At 42.6% G+C, this 23750-nt stretch overlaps 1 protein-coding gene across 5 annotated transcripts in view; it reads left to right on the forward strand.

The window, feature by feature from the left end:
- Positions 1-23750, forward strand: part of PPP4R1 (protein phosphatase 4 regulatory subunit 1) — a 98215-nt gene that overhangs the window by 41278 nt on the left and 33187 nt on the right. For all 5 annotated transcript variants that reach the window (XM_032802366.2, XM_032802363.2, XM_032802369.2 and 2 more), the window contains 4 exons: positions 11484-11626; positions 15696-15842; positions 18917-19024; positions 20060-20125. In XM_032802366.2, the coding sequence (XP_032658257.1) occupies positions 11484-11626; positions 15696-15842; positions 18917-19024; positions 20060-20125 (464 nt within the window). The remainder of the gene's footprint in view (positions 1-11483; positions 11627-15695; positions 15843-18916; positions 19025-20059; positions 20126-23750) is intronic.

Consider the following 23750-nt stretch of genomic DNA (forward strand, 5'->3'; position numbering starts at 1 on the left):
CAGGATGGGTGAAGATTGGTGTCCCTAGCCTCTGTTCATCAGAGGATGGAGATGGATGGCAGGAGAGAGATCACTTGATCATTGCCTGTTAGCTTCACTCCCTCTGGGGCACCTGGCATTAGCCACTGTCAGTAGACAGATACTGGGCTAGATGGACCATTGGTCTGACCCGGTACGGCTGTTCTTACGTTTTTATGTTCTTATGGTACTCCTGAAAAGAGAGGAGCAAGCTCTTTTTTCAGATTGTGATAAACTTTCACCTAGTCCAGTTTTTTTTGTTGAACATAGCCCTAGCAAAGTCTGTGTGGGATAGAAGGACGGATGAAAGGGAGGGGGAAGTGAGTGACAGATTAAGAGGTAGGGTGGGGATTAAGTAGTATAGTGGGAGAGAATTGGAAGGAAGAGGAGAGAGAGTAACAGAAAGAAAGAGGAGGAAAATGGTATATGAAAGAGAGCGTATACCAGATTGAAGGAGATAAGGGAATAAAGCTTTAAGATTTGGTTAAATGTATTACTGTTTAAATTATTCTAACTGTATCCTGAGACCATACAAACTGACACAGTTCATGTAAACTATATAAATATATATGCAAATTAGATTCTGCCCTCAGGCTCTTGACAAGTCACCATTGTGATTCTCAGTGCTAGAAATTTTATGCATCTTAATGTGAAGCTCAATACACAGGCGGTGGTTATCCAGGGAAAGATACTTTCAGGAGGTGTCGTCTTTCTCCCCACACTGCGTAGCCAGCCTTCTAATACATAACACACATAAACCAGTATTGTTTGATGTGTGTTTTGTCAGAAGGTGGCATCTAATTAAGAACAGAAGCTTTCATGCAAAGCAATAAATATATCCTGTGTAAAAAACTTAATTACGTAGAGTTAAGGGTTTTCAAATGAGTTTCTTCAACACATTCACCAGAGATGAAGAAAATCACCAATTGTGGCAGCATTAACACCTACACGAACTTCAGTTCTCAAACATTATTACCACCCAAACCTCATAATAACCAAATACACTCAGGCTTCATCTACCTACATGGGAGAAATTGACCGATATAGTTATTGTGGAATAAGCTATTGTGAAAAAGCTCTTCATGTAGATGCTATTCCAGAATAAAGTTACTGGGTTTTTTTGCAATAACATCCACATGGGGAGTTACTCTAGAATAGCTATGCCAGTCAGTTTTCCCTTGGTAAACAAGACTCCTCAGTTCCCCTAAGACTCCTCAGCTCTGCAACTCCCTTTCCGGGCAACATATCAACAACCACAGTGCACACATCCAGTGTCTCATAACCACAATGCAGTTGGAACCTGAACCTGAGCTAGGTTAAGATATGTTTCCTGTTGTCATGTGTAATGTTAAAGTCTGTGTGAACAATTATCAAGTCACTGGGCATGTGCATTGATTTATACGTTGATACCCAACTCCATTGTAAAAGTTGTCAGGGAACACTGGAGCTTTTTGACTGCTCAGTATGGGGGGACCAATTGAGTCTTTTGGCTCATGAGGAGATATGAAAGTCACTTCTGGATTTTGATAAGCACTTTAGATTAATGTTTCTGTTTAAAATGATCAATGGCGAAATAGTTAATTCAGATTTAAAAATGAGAATTACAGTGTTCTATGCAGTGTAGTGTAGTTCCCAGGATATTGCAGTGTCAGCATTTCCAACTCATTGAGATGATTGGGGCAATTCACACTTTGCAGAGTACAGTAGAAGCTCAGAGTTATGAAAACCTCTGGAATGGAGGTTGTTCGTAACTGAAATGTTTGTATCTCTGAACAAAATGTTATGGTTGTTCTTTCAAAAGTTTACAGTTGAACATTGACTTAATACAACTTTGAAACTTTAGTATGCAGAAGAAAAATGCTGCTTTCCCTTTATTTTTTTAGTATTTACATTTAACTCAGTATTGTACTCTATTTGCTTTTTTGGGTTGAGGGGGAGAAGCGGGGGACCTCTGCTACCTGATTGCATACTTGCAGTTCCAAATGAGGTGTGTGGTTGACTGGTCTGTTTGTAACTCTGAGGTTCTACTGTAATTGTAGCAGGCAGTTACTAGGGAGGACAAAAATGTATCAGTTTGCAGTTGAATCATCTTTTCAAGTTCACATCCAGGAAAATTAGGAACAACTTAAAAACAAAAAAAACCTTAAATTCTGGAGTATGGTTCCATGACTAAATAGCTGCAGAACACATGAGAGCTTGGTGGAGCTAAATTGAATTTTGATAAATGAGAAAAATAAATACAAAAGACTCAAGTGTAAAGCTTGAAAAGTACCCAGTCTATGAGATATTAGGAGAAAGTATATGTTTGAGAAGTTACAAAGTTGTCTGTGGTAATTTGCTATAAGAAGACACAAAGATATACTTTCAGGTGGCAAAATTAAAAAAGATAGCATTTTAAAATGTTCCCCCTGACAAAGGTAGAAAATTATTTTTCCAAACAAATGTTATGAAAAATGTTATCATCCTCTGAAGATTTATTGTGGTGTTTGGAGTCTAAATGCAATAATTAAAGTTTGAAGTAGACATTTTTAATCCTGACTGAAGTAAAAATCTCAACCCAACTTTATTATTTATTTGTATTGTGATAGCACGTAGAGGCCTGGGCCCGTTGCACTAAGCCCTGTGCAAACATAAAACACAGATACGGTTCTTGTCCTGAAGACCTTACAGTCTAACTGAGTAATAACCTTAACCCGTGCCTCCATAGTCTGTAATTTGGGATGATGACTAAACCATTTGTTTCTGTTTGGTTACAGTTTGTATTTTATAGAATTAATAATAGTGATTGCAGTTTACTCTGATACAAAGAAATATATCTTTAGGCTGCCATAGGACGAAGTTAAGTAGGAGGAAGAGGTGGATAAATGAAAGTGGAGAGAATGAGGGAGGGTTGGATATTTTTATCTTTTCATCTTTGGCATTATTTTTGTTAGTACATTTTTAGGAATTATAAGGCAAAAGTCTGTACTAATGTAAGACTGAGACTGTGGATCTAGGTCCCTCTTCAACAAGGCACTTAAACATGTGCTTTAGTGCTTTGCAGAATTGAGACCTTAAACACACGAGTCAGGGAACTTAGAAGTTTAAGGCTCTCGCATAGCAGCAGTAGTATTGCATATATGATGTATATTGAATTATTAACTATGCTGTTAAATGTATACATTTAATTACATGAAAAACTACATTAAAAGAACATTATTAAGCTTGTAAAGTCAAGCTCTCTGAAATTAGGAAATGCCAGTATTAAGGCTGCCGAGCAACCTTATTTTGTCCAACTTGTGCATGGGCATCTTGATATAGTGTTTAATACATGATCACCTGCTATAGTTTCTACAGAATCCTTGCCTCATTCAGAGCACAAAATAAAGTGGTGCTAACTTAATTAGAAGATTTTCAGTATTTTGCTTTATCAGTGTGTGGCTATTAAAACCCTGCTCTGAATACAGAATTTTTAGTTTCATCATGTGTTTATCTATGGCTCTTATAACTATAATCTCTAAGTGCTTCACGGATATTAATGAACTTATTTTCACAATACCCTGGTGAGGTTAGGGCATGGTATCAAGTCCCATTTTACAGATGGTATGCTGAGGCATGAAGAGATTAAGTATCCAAACATTTTTGGTGGCCAATAGGACCAAATTTTTCAGAATAATTAGCATTATTTAGCACTTTATATATTGAAAACGTAGTTCCCATTGACTTCAGTTGCAGCTGTGAGTGCTCAGCAATTCTGCAGATCTTGTGTGGGGCACCCACAAAATGAAGAACACTCAGTTAGTGGCAAGCTGTGAATATTTTTGGTGTAAGTGACTTGCATAGCATCACATAGAAATTCTGTAGCAGAGGCAGGATAGAATCCAGTTTCCCAAGATGTCATTCAACTGCCTTAACCATGAGATCATATTTTCTCTGCCTGCAATCTTCTGTATTCACTACACACTTTCCATCTTTTGCAACAAACAAGGCATGGATCCAACAGACAAGTCTTCTGTACTAGACAGCTCTGATTCTTCTCCAGAGCAGGACCTTCCTGTGCACTGTATGAGGCTGTGGTCCTATGGGGGAAAAAAAAAAAACTCCTTCCCACCCCTCCCCAAAAAACTGGTTCCTGTTCCAATTCTCTTTGTCCATCCAGTCCCAATCTGCCCTCCTTATCTCCACACAAGTTTTTCATCCAAATCTTAGTGTACATCTCCCACTCTCAATCGTCGTCTCTCATTTCCATCACCAGCTTCCAGTCCTAGCATCCCCTCCTGCACCCAGCTGCAAGTCTCCTTGATCAGCCAGTCCCACCCTTCCAACTCCTAGTCACAGTTTTCCTCCACTCACCTCCTGGGTCCCAATTTCAGCAGACTCCTTGTCCTGTTTTAGCCCTGTTCTGGCTTTTGTCCTGCATTTGAATCAGTGTCTTCCATGCTGCATGGGTGCCAGTAGGGTGGCCATTAAGAACACAGGAAGAACAGGCTCCCTGCTCTCAGTTCCAGTGGCTGGGTCCATTCTGACTCAGAGTAGCTATTATAGGGAAAGTGTTAGGACTCCCCTGTAGTCCTGGGTAGGAGTATGGTCAATTGCTCTGTGGGGATTGTGCAAGCACAATCTGATAGGCAGTAGGCTGGAACATGTTCAGTCATAGTCTGGTCAGTGCTAGGAGCTATGAGAGGCACTGAGCACACTTAATGAACATGTAATCTTTGATTTTTAGCAGCTAAAAATCTCAGATATCTGTACTGAGCATGTGCAAACTGAGATTTCCCAAAGGCTCCTAATTTAGCATGGATTTTCACAGGGATGGCAAAAGGCACACCACTGATACAAAGGCCCCTCCCTTGCCAAATGTGAAGTCCCTGCCCTGAAGCATGGGGAACCAAGAACTTTTCAAAAAAGAGGGGCCAGAATTTTTAACGTGGGTACTAACAATGTATTTTCCCCAAACTTTTTTCTTGGAAACCATTGAACAGTTTTGGCAAAAATTTTCCAAAAGTATTCACCCTGAGGCAGGCACCCGAAGTGTATAATTTTATCTCAAAGAGTTTGGCAAAGTTTTATAAGCAACTGAAAAAATGGGTCTTCTTACTGAGAAGTATCAGACAATATCAATAGTAACTGGTTCTATCAGCTGTGACCTATAATGCTACTCTATAAATTTTACAATTTACATATACGGAATTTTTTAATTATAAATTTTAAGTCATTTAAACATTTGTGTTTCTAACATAATTTGTTGAAATGGATAGTCTCTTTGGCTGCTCAGTTTCTCCTCCTCCTCCTTAATGGCTGCTTGGCTCACTGACGTTGTTTGTACTGCCAAAAATGTGCACTCAATCAGTAAACTGGAATCTAAGCTTTTTTTTTAATCTGGTAATGTTCACTAAGTCAGTTCTGATAAAAGTTCAGATTTAATACATTGAAAGGAATTTTAGCATCTTATTTTTAGACATTTGTTTGATTGTATAGTTTTTCGATTTGTACTTGTACGTTTGTCCAGAGAATCTTCTTTTAAAGACATTATATGTTTCTCTTATACAAGTGCTTAGTAATGCATTATGAAGAGAAACTAAGCAGCCCAAAAATGTTCATTTGCACTGTCTGCCTTCACTGTAAATAGTCAGAACAGCCAGTAACTTGATTATTTTGGGACTTCCTTAGTGGCTTACAAAAAACGAAATCAGAAAATACTTTTATGCATTCTTCCTAACTTCTAAATAAATTTTAAATGTGTAGTACGAAGAAATGGAACTGCTAGGCAGAAATTTTATTATTTTACCACTCAGAACCATTGTTTCTAATTTAGAAACTATGCACCATTAGATTTGCTCTATCCACCACTGGATATAGTAGTGCAAATAGCAAAATTTGTCTTGCTCTCTCAGGTTTAATTGCAGCATGCAGTTAGTCAGTACTAAATATAAATAATATCCTCCCTCTTAGAATAAGGACTTCTTTTTACAACCACTCTGTTTTGATGATTGCTATATGTTATATAATAAGATTTACAGTGAATGTGTTCAACAAAATGAGCAAAGTTAGTGCCATATAGGCTTTATCTGAGAAGTTCATGTGTGAATTTCCAATAAGGAACAAATGGTAGAATATACAGTTATGAAAGAATATTACACAAAGATTTTTAATCCTCAAAATTACTGTAATTTGAAGGTATGGTCTTTTCATTATGTATGATTGTAACAGATCTATTCTCTAACAGCAGCTACAGCTGTTGAAAAATTCTGAAGAGGCGGATTTATCCAATGATTAGGTCTGAAATAGGTTGTTTTCTGGGCAAATGGAGTATTGGGATTCAGTAATGTCCCACTGTCTAGTAAAATTGAGGATGTACAAAATACCCAGTTTGAATTTGATCCATATATCTTCAGAGAGATGTGAATCCAGTATATGAAGATATTTAGATTAACTCAAGTAGTGTCCCACTTCCTCCACAAAAAATGAATTAATATTCATGAAATGACAAATATTATGTAAATATATAATAAATGAAAAATAGAGTGAATAACTATTAAACACTAACAGAATTTTAGAAAAAATATTAGTCATCATTGCAAAAATTAAAATTCCAAAAGGAGCTGCTGTGATGGTGTGATCACTACTAGATGCTCTGTTGAGCAGGGTCTCATCTGAGAGATGTTCAGTTCACAGCCAGTCAGGATTTCCTTTCTCTCCCAAATAACTGGAGTGAGTCATCTTGGTGGCAAGTGTGTCGCCGTTTGAGTTTTGTCCACTTTCCCCAAAACAATTCCTCCCTACCCTACCAGTATTATGGAATTGCAGGGGTTCCTGCACCGATATTTGACATTACTAATCAAATGAATGTTTGAAGCAAGAGTGACAGTGTAAGTGTGAAGCTTTACAGTGCTCTGGTTTTTGGCCTAGCATGGAGAAGAGTCACCTTTGTATAAGATCTTTTGTGTCACTTGCTTTGAGGAGGTAAATTATCTCTTTCCCATTCCAACTCTCACACTACAGTAACTCCTCACTTAAAGTCCTCCTAGTTAACGCTGTTTCATTGTTACATTGCTGATCAATTAAGGAACATGCTCGTGTAAAGTCGTGCAATGCTCCCTTATAACGTCGTTTGGCTGCCTCCTGCTTTGTCCTCTGCTTGCAGGAAGAGCAGCCCACTGGTGGAAGCTTGTAACCAGGATGGACGGCAGCTCCCTGCTCCCCTAAGTTCCCTGTGCAGCAGCTGCCTAGCAGGCTAGCAATTGGCAGAAGTTCATCTGTCCCTCCCCCTAGTGCCATGTGCTGCTCCTGCCCTCTGCCTTGGAGCTGCTCCCCGAGCCTCCTGCTTGCTGTGCAGGGAGGAAGGGGGGTCTAATGTCAGGGTGTCCCCATCCCTCCTGCTCTTACACCCTGCTTACCCCTTCTTCATATAGAGCAGGGTGGGGACACAGATGAGAGAGCTTAGGGCAGCAGCTGCTGTCTCAACTTCCTGATCCACTTAAAAAGACAATGCACTTAAGAGTGGGTCAGCTTATTTAAAGGGGCAGTGTGCATTTCTCTCTCTCTCTGTCTCCCCCCACACACACACACACAAGGTGTGTCTGTCTCTGTCTGCTATGCTGTCTCCCCTCCCCTCCATTCCTGCTGCTTTGTAGAGTGTGAGAGGCTACATTAACAACGTGTTAACCTTTGAGGGCTCAGCCGAGTGCTAGTTCATCATTTAGCAGTAAGGCATTCCCTGGGAAATATCTCACCCTCTAACTTCACCACCTCAACCAAGCTTCACAATCATCATAGCTGTGTATAGTATTAAATTGTTTAAAACTTCGTGTGTAAAAATTATACTGTCTTTTTAAGTAGATCAGCAAGTTGAGACAGTAGCTGCTGCTAGCAGAAGCTGCCTTCATCCTGAGCCCTGTTGTGTCTCCTCCCCTCTCTCCTGCTCTGTGGAGATGGGGTAAAGATGCAGGGGGGAGAGGGACACTCTGACAATAGCAGCCCTCTCCTCCTCCCCCCGCACAGCAAGCAGGAAGCTCCCGGGAGCAGCTCCAAAGAAGAGGGCAGGAGCAGCACACAGCAGTGGTGGGAAGGACAGGTGGACTGCCAGCAATTGATAGTCTGTTGGGCTGCTGCTACACATGGAACTGGGGGGGGGGGGGGGCGGGGTTTGAAGGGCCGCTGGTCCACCCTGGTTCCAAGACCCCACCAGCTAGCTCCAAAGGGCAGCTCTTTCTGCAAGCACTGGACAAAGCAGGCAGCTGCCAAACAACGTTATAAGGGAGCATTGCACAACTTTAAATGAGTATGTCTCTAATTGAGCAGCAACGTAACAATGTTAATCGGGATGACTTTAAGTGAGGAGTTACTGTATATCAGAGTGTCACATTATCAAAGAAGTGAGAAGTTTGGTATCAAGAAATCAGGATCCCTTCAAGTTTTTGCATGTTATACTTACTCTGCTGTGCTTTGGCATTTATTTTATATTGCTAGCAGTACATTTTGTGATCAGAATTGTTGTTAGCTGGCATGCAATTTTGATGCCACTGTGTACCAGAGAATCATAACTATTATCTGATGACTTGAGGAAGTTCTTATTAGGCATCCATTGGAGTGAAAATGTGGAATTTTACATTCCTAGTTTTAAATGTCTCTTTGCATATTTACTTCTATGGTCTGTGTGCATATTCTGAATAATGGAAATACTGCTTATCTATTTTTCTCACTGTTCTATTTCTTCTTTGAGTAAACAGGAAAATATAAGCTCTAAAGGGGTGAGTGTGCAGGCGGGATTTATTTGGAAACTCTGCTAATGCAATTTCAGGGTTGTCTGTGTTTTTTTTGTTTTTGTTTTTTTCAAGAATTACCATATATACTTGTTCATAAGCCAATTTTTTTTAGCAAAAAAGGGACGCACCAGAGACAGGGGTTGGCTTATGAATGGCTAATAGGTTACCTAGGGAGGTGGTGGACTCTGCTTCCTTGGAAGTTTTGGAGGTCAGACTTGACAAAGCCCTGGCTGGGATGATTTAGTTGAGGTTGGTCCTGCTTTGAGCAGGGGTTTGGACTAGATGACCTTCTGAGTTCCCTTCCAACCCTGATATTCTATGATTCTATAGAGAGGGAGAGGTGGGACACAGCCCCTCCCCCCAATAGAGGGAGCAAGGAGAGGCAGGACAGCCAGCAGAGACAGAAGGGAAGAGGTGGGGCCAGCGTGTGTCTACTTCTGGCCACGCTGCTCTCCCCTTAGCCTCCAAAGCAGCTACAGCTCCGGGGCTGGCAGGCTGCAGCCATCCTGCTCAGCCCCACCCCCCAGAGCAGGCTGTGGCTGTGACCATGCTGCCCAGGCGCCGGAGCACGATGCGGCTGTGCCAGACCAGCTCCAGCCAGATCAGAGACATCCTCCCCTGACCCTCCCCAGATAAGGTGGAAAAGGATGGGATGGGGAGAGTGTGGGGGTCCTGGGCTGCAGTGGGGTCGTGTAGGAGGTGGTCACGGGTTACTCCCCTGACTCTGAGCTGCTCTTCCCCCCCCCAGCCCCCCCCCAAAGTGCTGGTGGCCGTCAGCGTAAGCAGCTGGCGCGCCGGGACACATGTAACTTTGGATTTAAACCTTCATGCCTGTGGATGCTCAAGGTAAACAAACCCATCCTGGACCACCTGCAACTTATCCTGATAGGCCCAGGAGCCAAATTTTGCTCGACCCCTGAATTAAGGGTCGACTTGTGAACGGGTTATAAAAATGTCCATTTTTACTTTGATCCAATAACTGCGGGGGTTGGCTCTAAAAGCGAACCGACTTATATCAAGTATACACCTCTACCTTGATATAACGAACCCAAAATAGACACGAATTCAAAGATATAAAGACGGTTAAAGCGGTTCCGGGGCAAGCGGGGCTGCACACTCGGTGGATCAAAGCAAGTCGAATAACTGGTTTCACCTATAAGAACGCAGAATTTATTTTTGGCTCCTGAGGGCGCGTATAATCCAGGTAGAGTTTGTATACGTAAGGTATTTGCCCCAAGTTATAACTGTATCTTGTCCTCCTTCCCACCCTCAAACAAGTAGGTTCCCTTAGGGATCCTGAAAACTTGCTCTCTCACTCGGCATGGGAATCCCTGGTCTAGATTTTATTAGTTTTGGTTAAACCGCACCACCCACAAAGGGCTGTAGAACTGCTGAAATTTGTTTGGTGCCACTGTTCTCTCTATCTATTGGAGTCCTGGAAACCGCATCAATGTCTGGTCGTCTATTTCTGTGCTAGAACCGTACTTCTTCTGTCTAACTGAGTGGCCTGGGGGCTTCCCTCTTTCTCCCTTTTCTTGCCACTGCAGTAATATAAACTGGGCCCAGAATTGTCAGGCTTATACCAGTAAAAAACTAGCAAGATCTTAATAAGGGGACAAGACATGTCACATTATTGTAAATACCTATAATAAAATAAAAGATAACAGCAAAACAAATGTTGTTTGGTTACTATACTATGATTATATATATATTCATCGCACAATTATTAACAAGCTGTGTAATATTAGTTTTAGCAGCCTAAAGTTGCTTGTGAACAAGAATACTGGCCAGGTACCTGTACACAAGAGTGGAGCCGAGTCCGGGGTCAGGTGACCTGATGCTCCTGGAGGCTGGCAGCAGAAACCATAGACTTAAGTCCTCAGTCTCAGCAGTCCGCTTTATAGGATTTTTCCCTATGTTAGTTTCAATGGATCAGCTGCTTCATTCTCTGTTGTTAAATAATCAGAGCAGGTGGCTGCTCCATGTTGCAGCAGAATCGTGTTACCCCAAAGTCTCTATTCTCACCCTTCTTCTTTTATCAGGACTTTAGTTTGATTAAAGTCTATAGGGTCTTGCTGTGTCACGCTGCCTTTGGGTTTGGTATTGATCACCCGTCAATTGCAGGCGGTGACTTCAGCTGAACCTGGCTTTGATCTTCTTTCTGTTGTTCTTTGTCTTCTTTTAGGGTGGATGCCCTTTTTACTTTGTTTAACTGTTGTCTAACGTCTTTCAGCCATTGGTATTAACTTCACCTATCAGAGACAGGCTGGGGCTGGAGGTTGATTCCATCATCCATACATGCCTCATTCACACATCTAAACTAACTAATAAGATTACAGCAGGGTTTGCAAAAATGAAGGTTGGAGGAAGCTTTTACAAAGTGGAGTGAGTGTTTTAAAATGGGGTTTGAATTACAATATGGCAAACAGTGAACAGAAGTTACAATGTAGACAAGTGTAGTGAATGGTGAACAGAAGTTACATTAATAAAGTGAACAATTAAAAACAATTTCACTTACCAGTTCTACATCAGCAGGTTCAGTGATGCAACCAAAATCTGCACCCTGGTTTGTAAAAGGGTGGTGGTTACCCTATCAAACTGTTTTTATCATAAATACATTAGGATGTGTTTCACCTGGACAGCATTGTAAAAAGCATTTAATATTATTGCAGATACAATATCTTTTTTATTTTATTTTATATTATTTCGACATTCTCACAGAGCCAACTGTGCGAGCAGAACTGATGGAACAGGTGCCTCATATTGCTGTGTTTTGTCAAGAAAACAGGCCTTCAATACCATATGCTTTTTCCAAATACTTATTGCCTATTGTGGTGAGATACCTCGCAGACCAGAATAACCAGGTAAGAGTGTTATGTTCTAAAACTGAATGGATAATACACTTTCTCAAATAGGATAATGCAAACATTTTACACTAAGTAAATAAGGTTTAGAGCAACAAGAAATAAATCTAAGTCTAAACTTCTGTGAAAAATAAGTTTATTTTTTTACAGTAGGTTCTGAGCTGGTCTTGGCCATCTGTGGCTTCCCTTTCGTAATGCTAAAGCACCACTACCAAAACAAAACACTATCCTTTTACAGGCTTACATTTTATACATTCCTTGTAAGGAAGAAAGAAAAATTCTATGAATTAAAATTAAAAACTTGTTTTAAAGCCAGAAGAAACGATAATGATCATCTTTAATTTCCCATACAACAAGCTGTAGAACCTCTCCCAGATATTTCTGTCTGAAGCCCATAGCTTTTGTTTGAGCATTAGCATACATTTTAGAAAGGTATCTAGTCTAGAGGTAAAGACTTCAAAGGATGAAGCATCCACCATGTTTTTAAGTAAGTTCTTCCAGTGGTTAATTACCCTCACTGTCAAAAATTTGGGCCTTTTTTCTAGTCCGAATTTGTCTAGCTTCATCTTCTCATCATTGTGCCCCTTTCTGTTAGATTAAAGAGCTGAATCTCTTCTCTGTGTAGGCACTTGCACACTATGATCAAACCAGCTCTTCACCTTCTTTCAAAAAGCTCAGTCTAGTTTCTTATAGTCTGTCACTATAAGGCATGTTATCCAGACCTCAAATCATTCTTGTAGATCTTTTTTGAACCCTTTCCAATTTTTCAGCGTAATTTTTGATGTGTAAATACTAGAACTAGACACAGTATTCTGATTATAGTCTCACTAAGGCCATATAGCCATATACAGAGATAATATCACATCCCTATTACTTTATTCATCTTCAAGTGCTTTCTCATGTCCATTCCAATAGGCGTGTGTGCGTCCTGCATGCACGACCGTCTGAAGGTTTTTTCCCTATCAGCACCGATCAGGTCGTCTGTAGTGCCCCCTGGATTGGCGCCCCCATGGCAGTGTATATAGGACACTGCCAACCCTCTGCCTCCGTTCCTTCTTACCGCCTGTGATGGTCATTGGAGCTTCCTTCAGTCTCTTGTTTCGCAAGTGCCTACCTAGTGGTTACTGTCTAGTTAATTGTAAATAGTTCTTGAAAGTTATAGTTAGCCTCTTTCAGGAGGTTTTCCCCCACCTCCCTAGCTCCCCTGACTGGTGTATGCCTCCATCTGAGGGATTTAAGTCCTGCAAACACTGCGGGAAACCTATGCCTGAGGGCAATGTGCATGCGTCGCGCCTTAAATGCTGGGATGAGAGCCATCAAACAGATAAGTGCTCCATTTGTAGGAGCTTTAGACCTAGGACGAAGAGGGAGCAGGACTGTTGCCTCAAGCTCCTTTTAATGGAGGTGGCTCTTTGCTCTCAGCTGGCACCGGAAGCTGCACTGGCAACATCGGTGCGGGATTCCTTGGCACCGAAAAAAGACTACTCCAGGGAACACAGACGCCGCTCCCCGGCTTGCATAGCAGGTTTGAGCATGTGGCACCGCTCTCAGTCCCTGGTGCCACATAAGAAGAAAAAGGTGGACAGGCGTTGGTCCCCTGTAAGGAAAGAGCACAGGGATCCCAGCAGGGTGCATCCTTTGTCACAGCCTGGCCCTCAGACCACCGACTCCAGCCCTGCCAGGGGCTCCATCAAATCAGGTGCTTGTGGACTCTCCGACTTGGGAGGAATTGGAAGGCGAGATTGATCTCCCTTCCACGCCAGATACTTTTGAGGCCACGTGGGACCTTATTGCCATGACGGCACAGTCCCTGGCCCTGCAGGCGCGAGCACCGGCACCGGTCCAGGCGGTGGAGCAAGGCCTGGCACCAGCGATGGCACAGTTTGTGGCACTGACGGGGCAAGCCAAAGATGCTACGATACTGCACCGCGGTACCATTCCCCGCACTGTTGGGCTCTGCCCCTCCATCGTCTGGAACAGGCTATTTGTCGGACTCCGATAATGAGTCGTCAATCTCCCGACATAGTCGATACAGGTCTCAGTCCCGGTGCTGCAGATCCCGGGATGTGCCAGCACCCGTGGTATCCTGGTCCTCATAGTGGCAGAGGCCAGTACAGTGGCCCTTTTGGACTCGTTAGGCCTACCATCAGGCTCAAGTGCAGGGCTCCAGGGCCGCATCCGTGGTGTCTGTGCCTCATACTCCTCCTTCAGCCATGTCGGTGCCATGCCATACTCCCATAGCACCTGAAGACCCCCCACATGACAAGGACCCTGAGTCTTCGCAGGCGGGTGCAACTCTCAGGCCAGCACCCCATGTGGTACCAGCGCCACAATCCACCCTGAATAAGACAGATGTACCTGAGCCAGCTTCCAGCCTTCTTGGGTAGCCTTGCCCTTTATAAAGACCTTGCAAAACACCATAAAGGTGCTATGGCAGACCCTGACCTCCATTCCTCCCATGGCCAAAGGGGTGGAAAGGAGGTATTTTATGCCACAGAAGGGGTACTCTCAGTCTAGAACATTAGTGGTGGATGCGGTGAACCACGAAGAGCGGCAAGGTCAACCGGTTCCTGTGCCAAAGTCATGGGATGCTAAGAAGCTGGACCTTTTCGGCCGTAAAATATCTGAACTCAAGGCCAATGGTCGCAGGCAGAACTATCACTGCACATCAACCTCAGACCAGACATCGCCCTTTCAATTTTTCAGAAGTGGGGCTTTTTCCACATAGATCTGTTCGCGACGCAAAGCAAGAGGAAATGCCAGCAGTTCTGCTCCTTTCTGAACCACAGCCCAGGCTCCATCGCGGACGCTTTTTACTTCACATGGATGAGTCACATGCTCTATGCGTTCCTGCCCTCCCCTCTCATACACAGAGCCCTCCTCAAGGTCTGCTAGGACAGGGCTTTGTTGATCCTCATACCGCCGGCGTGGCCCTACCAGCACTGGTTCACCATACTGTTAAGCCAGACCAGTAACCCTCAGGACCACGGTAAGCTCCAGCACCCCAACCTGGAATGCCTGCACCTTACGGTGTGGAAACTCCAGGGTTGAACCCATTGCATCTCCAGTGTTCGGACTCAGTGAGGAAGGTTCTCCTGGGAAGTAGGAAACATTCCACCCGAGCCACGTATCTGGCAAAGTGGAAGTGGTTTTTTATTTGGTCCTTATAGAAGAAAGTATCTTCTCCCCTTGTTGGTCCTTTTGGTCAGATGCCACCCAGGTTATCTGAGCTTCTTAACACTTTACAGATAAGAGGAATTAACCCTTTACAGGGTAAAGAGGGATTTTACTCTACGCTTAGCTATATGTTTATGACTGTGTTGTTCAATAAATCCAATTTACCAAGCAGTCCAGATCAATCTGCATAGCTAACCTTCTGCATGATTTATCACTCCACCAATTTTTGTCATCTGCAGAGTCTATCAGCAGTGATTTTATATTTTCTTCCAGATCATTAATCAAGATATTGAATAAAACCCTGCCCATTAGAAACAAGTCCATTGGATGATGATTCCCTGTTTACATTTATTTTTTAAAATCTGTCAGTTAACTATTTTACACTATTATGTACTTCTTGATTTTTGAATAATGCTACTTATCAGAAGGCCATAAAGGACTAAGTCAAATGCCTTACAGATGTCTAAATACATTGTCAATATAGTTACTTTTATCAACCAAACTTGTAATCCTTTCAAAAAATGGAATTTGTTTGACACATACTTTCCATAAAACTATTTTGGATTGGCATTAACTATGCTCTCGTTCTTTAATTATTTACTGATAGTGTCCCATACCTGCCTTTGATTGTGCCTATTTCGCATCGCGAGTTTGACTTTCGGGAATCATGAGGGAACACTCTTCAAGTATTTGTAGTATTACAATAATGTACAGTATATAAGTGTTCCTGGACATGACTCTTTATTTTTTAATGTTATAGTTTGCAGAAGGATTTAAGAACACGTGCTCTCAACCTTGACAGGGGCTATGAGGGTGTGTTGGTTTATCTTCCAGTGTATATCTAAAAACTATCTCATGTAAACTCGTTTCCACTTTATTTTTCCTACGATAGGTGAGAAAAACAAGTCAGGCAGCATTGCTAGTTCTGTTGGAGCAAGAACTTATTGAAAGATACGATGTAGAGACCAAAGTATGCCCTGTTCTTATAGAACTGACTGTGCCAGACAGCAATGATGATGTGAAGACAGAGGCTGTGGCTGTGAGTAAATCAGTGAAACTGAGCTTTAAGGTCTAAGGTTTGAGTGAACATTTGGTGTTGTAACATACACTCATTCATTTGATTTCTACAGCTAACTCTCAACTTTTCATGAGTGATATATCTGAGTATTTAGATTCTAATATTTCTAAACTGTCTTGTTAACCCAAATTTAGGTGAATCCATTTATTTTAGATAACTTACTATATGTATTTTGACTTTTTTTTTAAACCAGATTTTATACTTTTTTGATAATCTAAGCACTATACCCAGATGTACAGACACTCTTTCCTTAACCTGTGTATTCAGGCTAATGTTAAAAATTATATAATAAAAGTACTCTGGTATTTCTAAGGCACTTACAATTGTGGTGCCTCAGAGAGAAATGACTGTCAGTGAATTAATCCTTAGCATTCTTTGCACTGCATTGGTCATGTTTGAAATAAATTACTTGTACATTCCCTAAAAGAAGAGAGACCCAACTGGACAAGAAATTCAAGAGATTTAATTGTATTACCTGAGAAAGTGTTTTCTATTTTGGGAGCCTCCTTTTATGACCATTGGCACTTGATGTTTTTTGTACTGTTCCTTTCTTTAGTAGAGAATTCTTGATACATGAATTGTGTTGGCCTTTACTTTGTGGGCTTGTTTTCCCTTTTATCACCACCAGCATCTCTGAATATAATGCTCATTCAGACAAACTTGAATGAATTTTTTCAGATGGAATTTGGAGTAATGAATGGACTAAATTCAGCAACTCAGTGGTTTAAACCAGTACAAATTTAATAAACAGTCCTCATAGATTAATTGTTATTCTTCAAAAACATGTATAATCATTTAACTAAAGCATTTTAATGCGTTAATTTATAATAGTATAATGCCAAATATGGTAAAAATCCTCAACTTCTGTCAAATGCATTGTAAACCACTCTATTCATTCTAGAGTTTCTTTTTACACTGTAAGAACATAAGAATGACAATACTGGGTCAGACCAAAGGTCCATCTAGCCCAGTATCCCCTCTTCCAACAGTGGCCAATGCCAGGTGCCCCAGAGGGAATGAACAGAACAGGTAATCATCAAGTGATCCATCCCCTGTCACCCATTTCCCAGCTTCTGGCAAACAGAGGCTAGGGACACCATCCCTGCCCATCCTGGCTGTTAGCCATTAATGGAGTTATCCTCCATGAACTTATCTAGTTCTTTTTTGAACCCTGTTATAGTCTTGGCCTTCACAACATCCTCTGGCAAAGAGTTCCACAGACTGACAGTGCATTGTTTGAAAAAATATGTCCATTTTGTTTGTTTTCAACCTGCTACCTACTAATTTATTTTGGTGACCCCTAATTCTTGTGTTATGAGAAGGAGTAAATAATACTTTTCTCCATACCAGTCATGATTTTATAGACCTCAATCATATCCCCCCTTTGTCGTCTCTTTTCCAAACTGAAAAGTCCCAGTCTTATTAATCTCTCCTCATCTGGTAGCTGTTCCATACCCCTAATTTTTTGTTGTTGCCCTTTTCCAAACCTTTTCCAAGTCCAGTATATCTTTTTTGAGATGTGGTGATCACACCTACACGTAGTATTCAAGATGTAGATGTACCTTGGATTTATATAGAGACAACATGATATTTTCTATCCCTTTCTTAGTGATGTCCAACAATCTGTTTTCTGTTTTGACTGCCACTGCACATTGGGTGGATGTTTTCAGAGAACTATCCACGACTCCAAGATCTTTCTTGAGTGGTAACTGCTAATTTAGACCCCATCATTTTATATGTATAGTTGGGATTGTTTTCCAATGTGCATTACTTTGCATTTGTCAACATTGAATTTCATCTGCCATCTTGTGGCCCAGTCACTCAGTTTTGAGAGATCCTTTTGTAGCTCTTCACAGTCTATCTGGGACTATGCAAATCACTTTGAAACAAAAACACTAATATTTATTAAATACTATTATTTATTTTATTTAAAATTGTGGTTTGTGCCTAAAGACAGCAACCAGGTTGGGTGCTAATGTATTAGGCACCATACAGATATACAATAAATGACAGTACCTTCCTCAAGGAGTCTAAAAATAAGCATACATGAGGTGGAATAAAATTTAAAACTGAGTTGCTTCACACTGTCCATTTTCATTGTTATGAAGGTATGGAAGCTTTGATAATCTAAACTGGCACTAAAAAAACTCATCTCAAGGATCACCAATTATAGAAATGTATACTTGAAAATTATTGGAAATTGATTTTGAAGGATAGTTTATTTCATCAAAAGTGAGCTCACGGCTTATCACAGTATTATGTTCAGTTACCTCCATTTTTTTTTTAACAAAGTTTTGGTAAAATTAGAGAGAATGAAAGAACAATTAGAAGGGAAAATTGTCACTTTCTTTGGGCTAATCGCTCCATGACTCACTTTTTTCAGTAACTTACATATAGGGTATTACAAATGAGCAATAAAAAGAATTTTAGAAATCTCTCTAAATGTGGAATATTTTGAGGGTTGTGGGAATCATTTTATTATACTAAACTTTATATTATTTATTCCATTAAACTTAAAGAACTAGAAATCAAGCACTTAGGTTTAAAATGTCAGAAAATTGCTTTTAAGTGTGGAAGTGTTTTAATAAGTGGAGGTGAGAAATGAAGTCCCTGAATTTGATTGTTTTAAGACTAATTTATTTGCTATTTCTGTACTGTTCAATACACAGTATTGTGAGATAGCTGCATTAATATTAAGAGTTCATTCCTACCAACTTTCCAGAATGGCTTGTAGTCACTTTTTTCCATAACTTAACTCTCTGATTTTGTTGCTTTATATTGGGAAGATCAGTTTCTCTCATTCCCTATTGCAGTTTGATACAGGGAAAGAAAATAATCAGTTGAGCTGCCTACAATGCACACACTTTTCAATATGAGATTTAAAAGTATCAGAAAAATTCAGGATCCACATGCATCAGGTTTTAGTTTGACTGTAGTTACAACTTCAATAATACAGAAAGGTCATTATTTAATGCTTGTGAAATTAATTTCTCTGTTGTATAGGCATTCCTAATCAGTGTTTTCCTTCTCATTAGATAATGTGCAAAATGGCTTCCATGGTGGGGAAAGACATCACAGAGAGACTCATTCTTCCTAGGTTTTGTGAGATGTGCTGTGATTGCAGAATGTTTCATGTTCGTAAGGTGTGAATTTTTCTCTGTCTGGTTTGGTTCAGCTATATACTTTAAATCTAAAGGAATATAGTCAACTTAAAAATCGCATTTGTCTTTTTTTTTGTCTTTTTTTTTTTTTATCTGCTGATGTTACCTGAAATACCGAAAATAAATATAAATGAAAGATATAGGGCCTCACATATTCTACGACTGAGCAGCTGTGGAAATTGTATTCTAGAATCTTGGCTTTTATTTAAAAATAAAACACTGCTTCTAGCCCTTATGGGTGTAGAGAGAACCTTGAAAACATGAATCAAGCGTAAACTGATGCAGTTTCACCTTCCTGACCCACAGGTCTCTGGAAGGGAACGAAGGGTATATCAAGGCAGAGCCAGCACTGGGCATAAGCAGACTAAGCAATTGCTTAGGGTCCTGAGCAGCTCAAAGGGCCTCCCTATCCACTTTTTAGTATAAGAACTTGCCTGTTGTAGTATTGTGTGCGCATGGGGGGAGGGGGGGAATATTGCTGCTTAGGGCTCCCATTGGGCTAGCACTGGCTTTATATCAGGGTATTAAAATAAATTAATGCTTCCATGGAATTTAGACATTGCAGCTACATAATTTGGTTCCATTTGTACCAAGGAGTACCGGATACTACAGAAGAAAATATTTTTCTCTGATTTTTTTTTTCCAGTTTTACTGTATGTATTTGATAACACTTTGTGTATAATAATTTTCACTTTCTCCTTTGTGTCTAATTAATGTCCCACATTCTTTGTAGGATTCTTTCATGTGTAAGAAGGGGAGATAAAACATTTTAAAAAATAATAAATTGTGATTTTTAAAACCACAGAAATTGGCAGGTGTAACATATAGTACCTGAAACTACTGCTAACAGTTTTTTTTAAACTGACTTGATTTCAGATTGACTTTATCATGGCAGGTATATTAAAATTGTGGGTGCGGGCTATTACAATACCTTTGCAGATGATGAAACATTGTAATGATCATAAATCAGTTATTATCAATGAATATAATTTACTTATCTCTAAATTTTGTCTAAAGGTATGTGCAGCCAATTTTGGAGATATCTGCAGTGTGGTTGGGCAGCAAGCCACTGAAGAAATGCTTGTAAGTCTTTTGTACAAAACTCAGGTTGTTGAGTTATGGCTCTAGGTGTATATATATTCTCCTCACCCTCTTATCTAACACCTTCCTTACAAAAAAACTAGCTAAGAGAACTCAAAAATTGAGAAATGACAGAGTTAAGTTTGCACGTGCACCTGAACCCTGTCCTTTTAAAGACTGTGTTGCAATACGTTTACACAATTACATAACATTATTTATGCAGAACCACTTTCTCTTTCCTCACTCATTCTTTGAACATTTTGTATTTAAATGTCTTTCATCAGTTCTATCTGAAGTACATGATACCACAGAATTAATTTTTTTTCACCCCTGCAACCTCAGATACATGTGTTAAGTGAGGAGTTGTTTAAAAAATAGTATGTGATCATGAAATGATCAAATGCTGTCAGACCTGTGTATATGGGGGTAGAGCTGAGGTTGCCTGCATATTCTCAGCTTGGGCTTTTCCTGAATTTTGAGGGCTAGCACAGCTTGCGTGTACATTTAATATAGTTTTTAGTAGAGTTGAAAAAAATAAAGATGAAAAGAGAGAGGGTGCTGGGACAAGAAAAGAACTTATGCTGCAGGACTGATAGCGCTTCCAGCATGCAAAAATTTGGCAATAGAATCATAAAAATGTAGGGCTGGAAGGGACCTTGAGAAGTCCAGTCCAGCCCAGCCCCCTGCACTGAGTCAGGACTAAGTAAACTGAGATCATTCCTGAGAGGTGTTGGTCCAAACAGTTCTTCGAGTGCTTGCTCATATCCATTCCAATTAGGTGTGCGCACGCTCCGTGCACGTTCGTCGGAAGATTTTTACCCTAGCAACACCCGGCGGGTTGGCTGGGTGCCCCCTGGTGTGGCGCCGCTATGGCACTGAATACATACCCCTGCCGACCCGTCCGCTCCTCGGTTCCTTCTTACCGACCGTGTCGGTCGTTGGATCAGTGGAGTGTGACTTAGCTGATCTCCACTTCCCTAGCTATTCACTCGTTCTAGTACTTACTGTGTATATAGTTGTTGTAGTTAATACTTTTAATACCCTTTTGTAAACGTAGTTTGTGTATATAGATCAGAGGGTTGGGGATTAGCCCCTTCCCCTCTCCCGGTGCCCAGGCCCATGTCTGGTTCACCGGGTTTCAAACCGTGCTCGGCCAGCTGGCGACCGATGCCAACAGGAGACACTCACGACTCCTACCTAAAGTGCTGGGGGAATCCCATCTTGCAGATAAGTGCAAGATTTGCAAGTTGTTTAAGCCGCGGACAAAAAAGGAGCGGGACTTTCGCTTTAAGCAGCTCCTAATGGAGGCAGCTCTCACTCCTCCGTCTTCAGCACTGAGTGCCACACAGTCCACGCTGGGGAGAAGTGCCTTGGCACCGGAGAGCGCCGGCAACGCGAAGACGTCCCGGCACCAGCTGTCACCGACCCAGAAGCCAGCCCGGCACCACTCCCTCTCCCCGCGTGCCAAAAAGCTAAAAACTGCTGCAGCTCCAGTATCTGCGCCGCAGTCTGAGCAGCAGCCAAAACCGAGCTACCTGGCACCAGCAACTGCCGCGGCACCGGCAATCTCGGCACCATTGATTCCGACCATGCAAGAGCTGTCGAGTCCAGTGCATGACAGCTCCCCGGCACACGCCTCGGTTGAGCTTATCGTTCCAACCACGCCAGAGACCTTTTTGACGGCGAGGGAACTCATTGCCCTAATGGAGCCCACCCTGCCTCAACCCCCGGCACCGCCAGTGTGGGTTGTTACATCAACGGGGAAGCCTGCCCTGGTCAGGCCACCTTCCATTGATGCCACAGGCAGGCTGCACTCAAGATCGAGGTCTCGCCAGCGCTCTCGATCTCGCCACCGGTCCCGATCTAGGCGCCGCTCATAGTCCTGGTACTGATCTCCTTCTCGGTACCAGTCGTACTCACGGCACCGCTCCAGGTCTCACTCACCGGACCGATATTCCAGACGGTGGTCCAGCTCCCAGCACCGTTCACGCTGCAGCCGCTCTCACCATAGAGCTTCACGGTCCCAGTTGACCTCCCGCCACCGCGCTGGTTGCAGGTCCCAGTCGCCCTCTCGGCACCAGTACGAGTCCCGGTACCGGTCACCAGTGCGGCATGACATATGGTACCCTGCACACAGGGCTTCTCCTCACGAGCTCTCTGCTCCGCCATGGCCATCACAGCACCCATCCGAGTCTTCATACACTGATAGCACCACCTACGGGGATTCAGAGCCGCATAGCTGTGTCCTCCAGGAGGCCCAGGGCTCAGAACAAGCGCCTCAGTGGTCCTTTTGGACACCTTGGGCGTATCACCAGGCCCAAGGTGAACCTACAGTACCATCTCGTTCCGCCCTGTCTGAACACTGCGCACCAGAGGCCACTGTTAGCCGCTCTCCCCCAGTAGGTACAGACGACTCGGCTCTGGCGCCGGACCCTCAGGTGTTCCCGGACCCTGATGTTCCTCACGAACAGGAGTCACTGCATGAGCCAGTCGTGCCGGGGTCTGTCGTCGTCCTCTTCACCAGACGAAGCAGTAGCCGGTACCACCTCATCCGGCCCGCCCCCGATCGACCTCTGAGCCCACCAGGACCTTCTAAGGCGAGTCGCCTTAAATATCAATCTCCAGGTGGAGGAGGTCCCGGAGGTGGAAGACCTGGTCATAGACATACTGTTGGCGGATGTCGCATGGCTTTGCCATTCATCCGTTCCATCCAAGCCAAAGCAGACACCATTTGGCAATCTCCAGCGTCTATCCCTCCCACGGGCAGAGGCGTGGAAATGAAATACTTGGTACCCTCTAAAGGGTACGAATACTTATATTCCCATCCTCCTCCATGCTCTCTGGTCGTTCAATCTGTGAATGAGCGAGAGTGCCACGGCCAGCAAGCCCCTGCCCCGAAATCGCGGGAGGCTAGATGGATGGACCTATTGGGACGAAAAGTCTACTCTGCCGGAGGCCTCCAACTGCGGGTGGCTAACCAACAAGCCCTGCTCAGCAGATATAATTATAATACCTGGCAGTCAGTGGGTAAGTTCGTTGAACTGGTCCCACAGGACTCCCGCCAGGAATTCCAGGCCCTTCTGGAGGAAGGGAAGAAAGTGGCACGGACTTCCCTGCAGGCCTCACTCGACGCTGCTGATTCGGTGACCAGAACCGTGGCCTCGGGAATTGCAATGAGGAGGATATCATGGCTCCAGGTGTCAGGCCTACCTCCTGAACTGCAACACTCTATCCAGGACCTTCCGTTTGATTGGACGGGGTCTTTTCTCTCAGAAAATGGACCCTAGACTCCAGAGTCTCAAGGATAATCGCATCATTATGCGTTCTCTCGGGATGCATACTCCGCAAACCCAGTGAAGGTCCTTCCGTACCCAGCCTCAGCGCCCTTACCCCCCACCCAGGTCATGACAAGGCTTTGGCAGAAGCCTTGGTCACGGGAACCATAGATGGCAATCGGGTTCCCAAGAGGGCCAGAATAACGGTCCCACCCACCCATCAGCAGGACCCAAACCGAACTTTTGAAGGTGCGCCCGAGAGCAGAGCACCAGTCCTTCCCCAGGATCCCCTTCAGTTTTCCAACCGCCTTTCCTCCTCCCTCCCTGCGTGAGCCTAATTAACCTCGGATTGG

Source organism: Chelonoidis abingdonii, chromosome 2 (assembly GCF_003597395.2).
Source record: "Chelonoidis abingdonii isolate Lonesome George chromosome 2, CheloAbing_2.0, whole genome shotgun sequence".
Lineage (NCBI taxonomy): Eukaryota > Metazoa > Chordata > Testudines > Testudinidae > Chelonoidis > Chelonoidis abingdonii.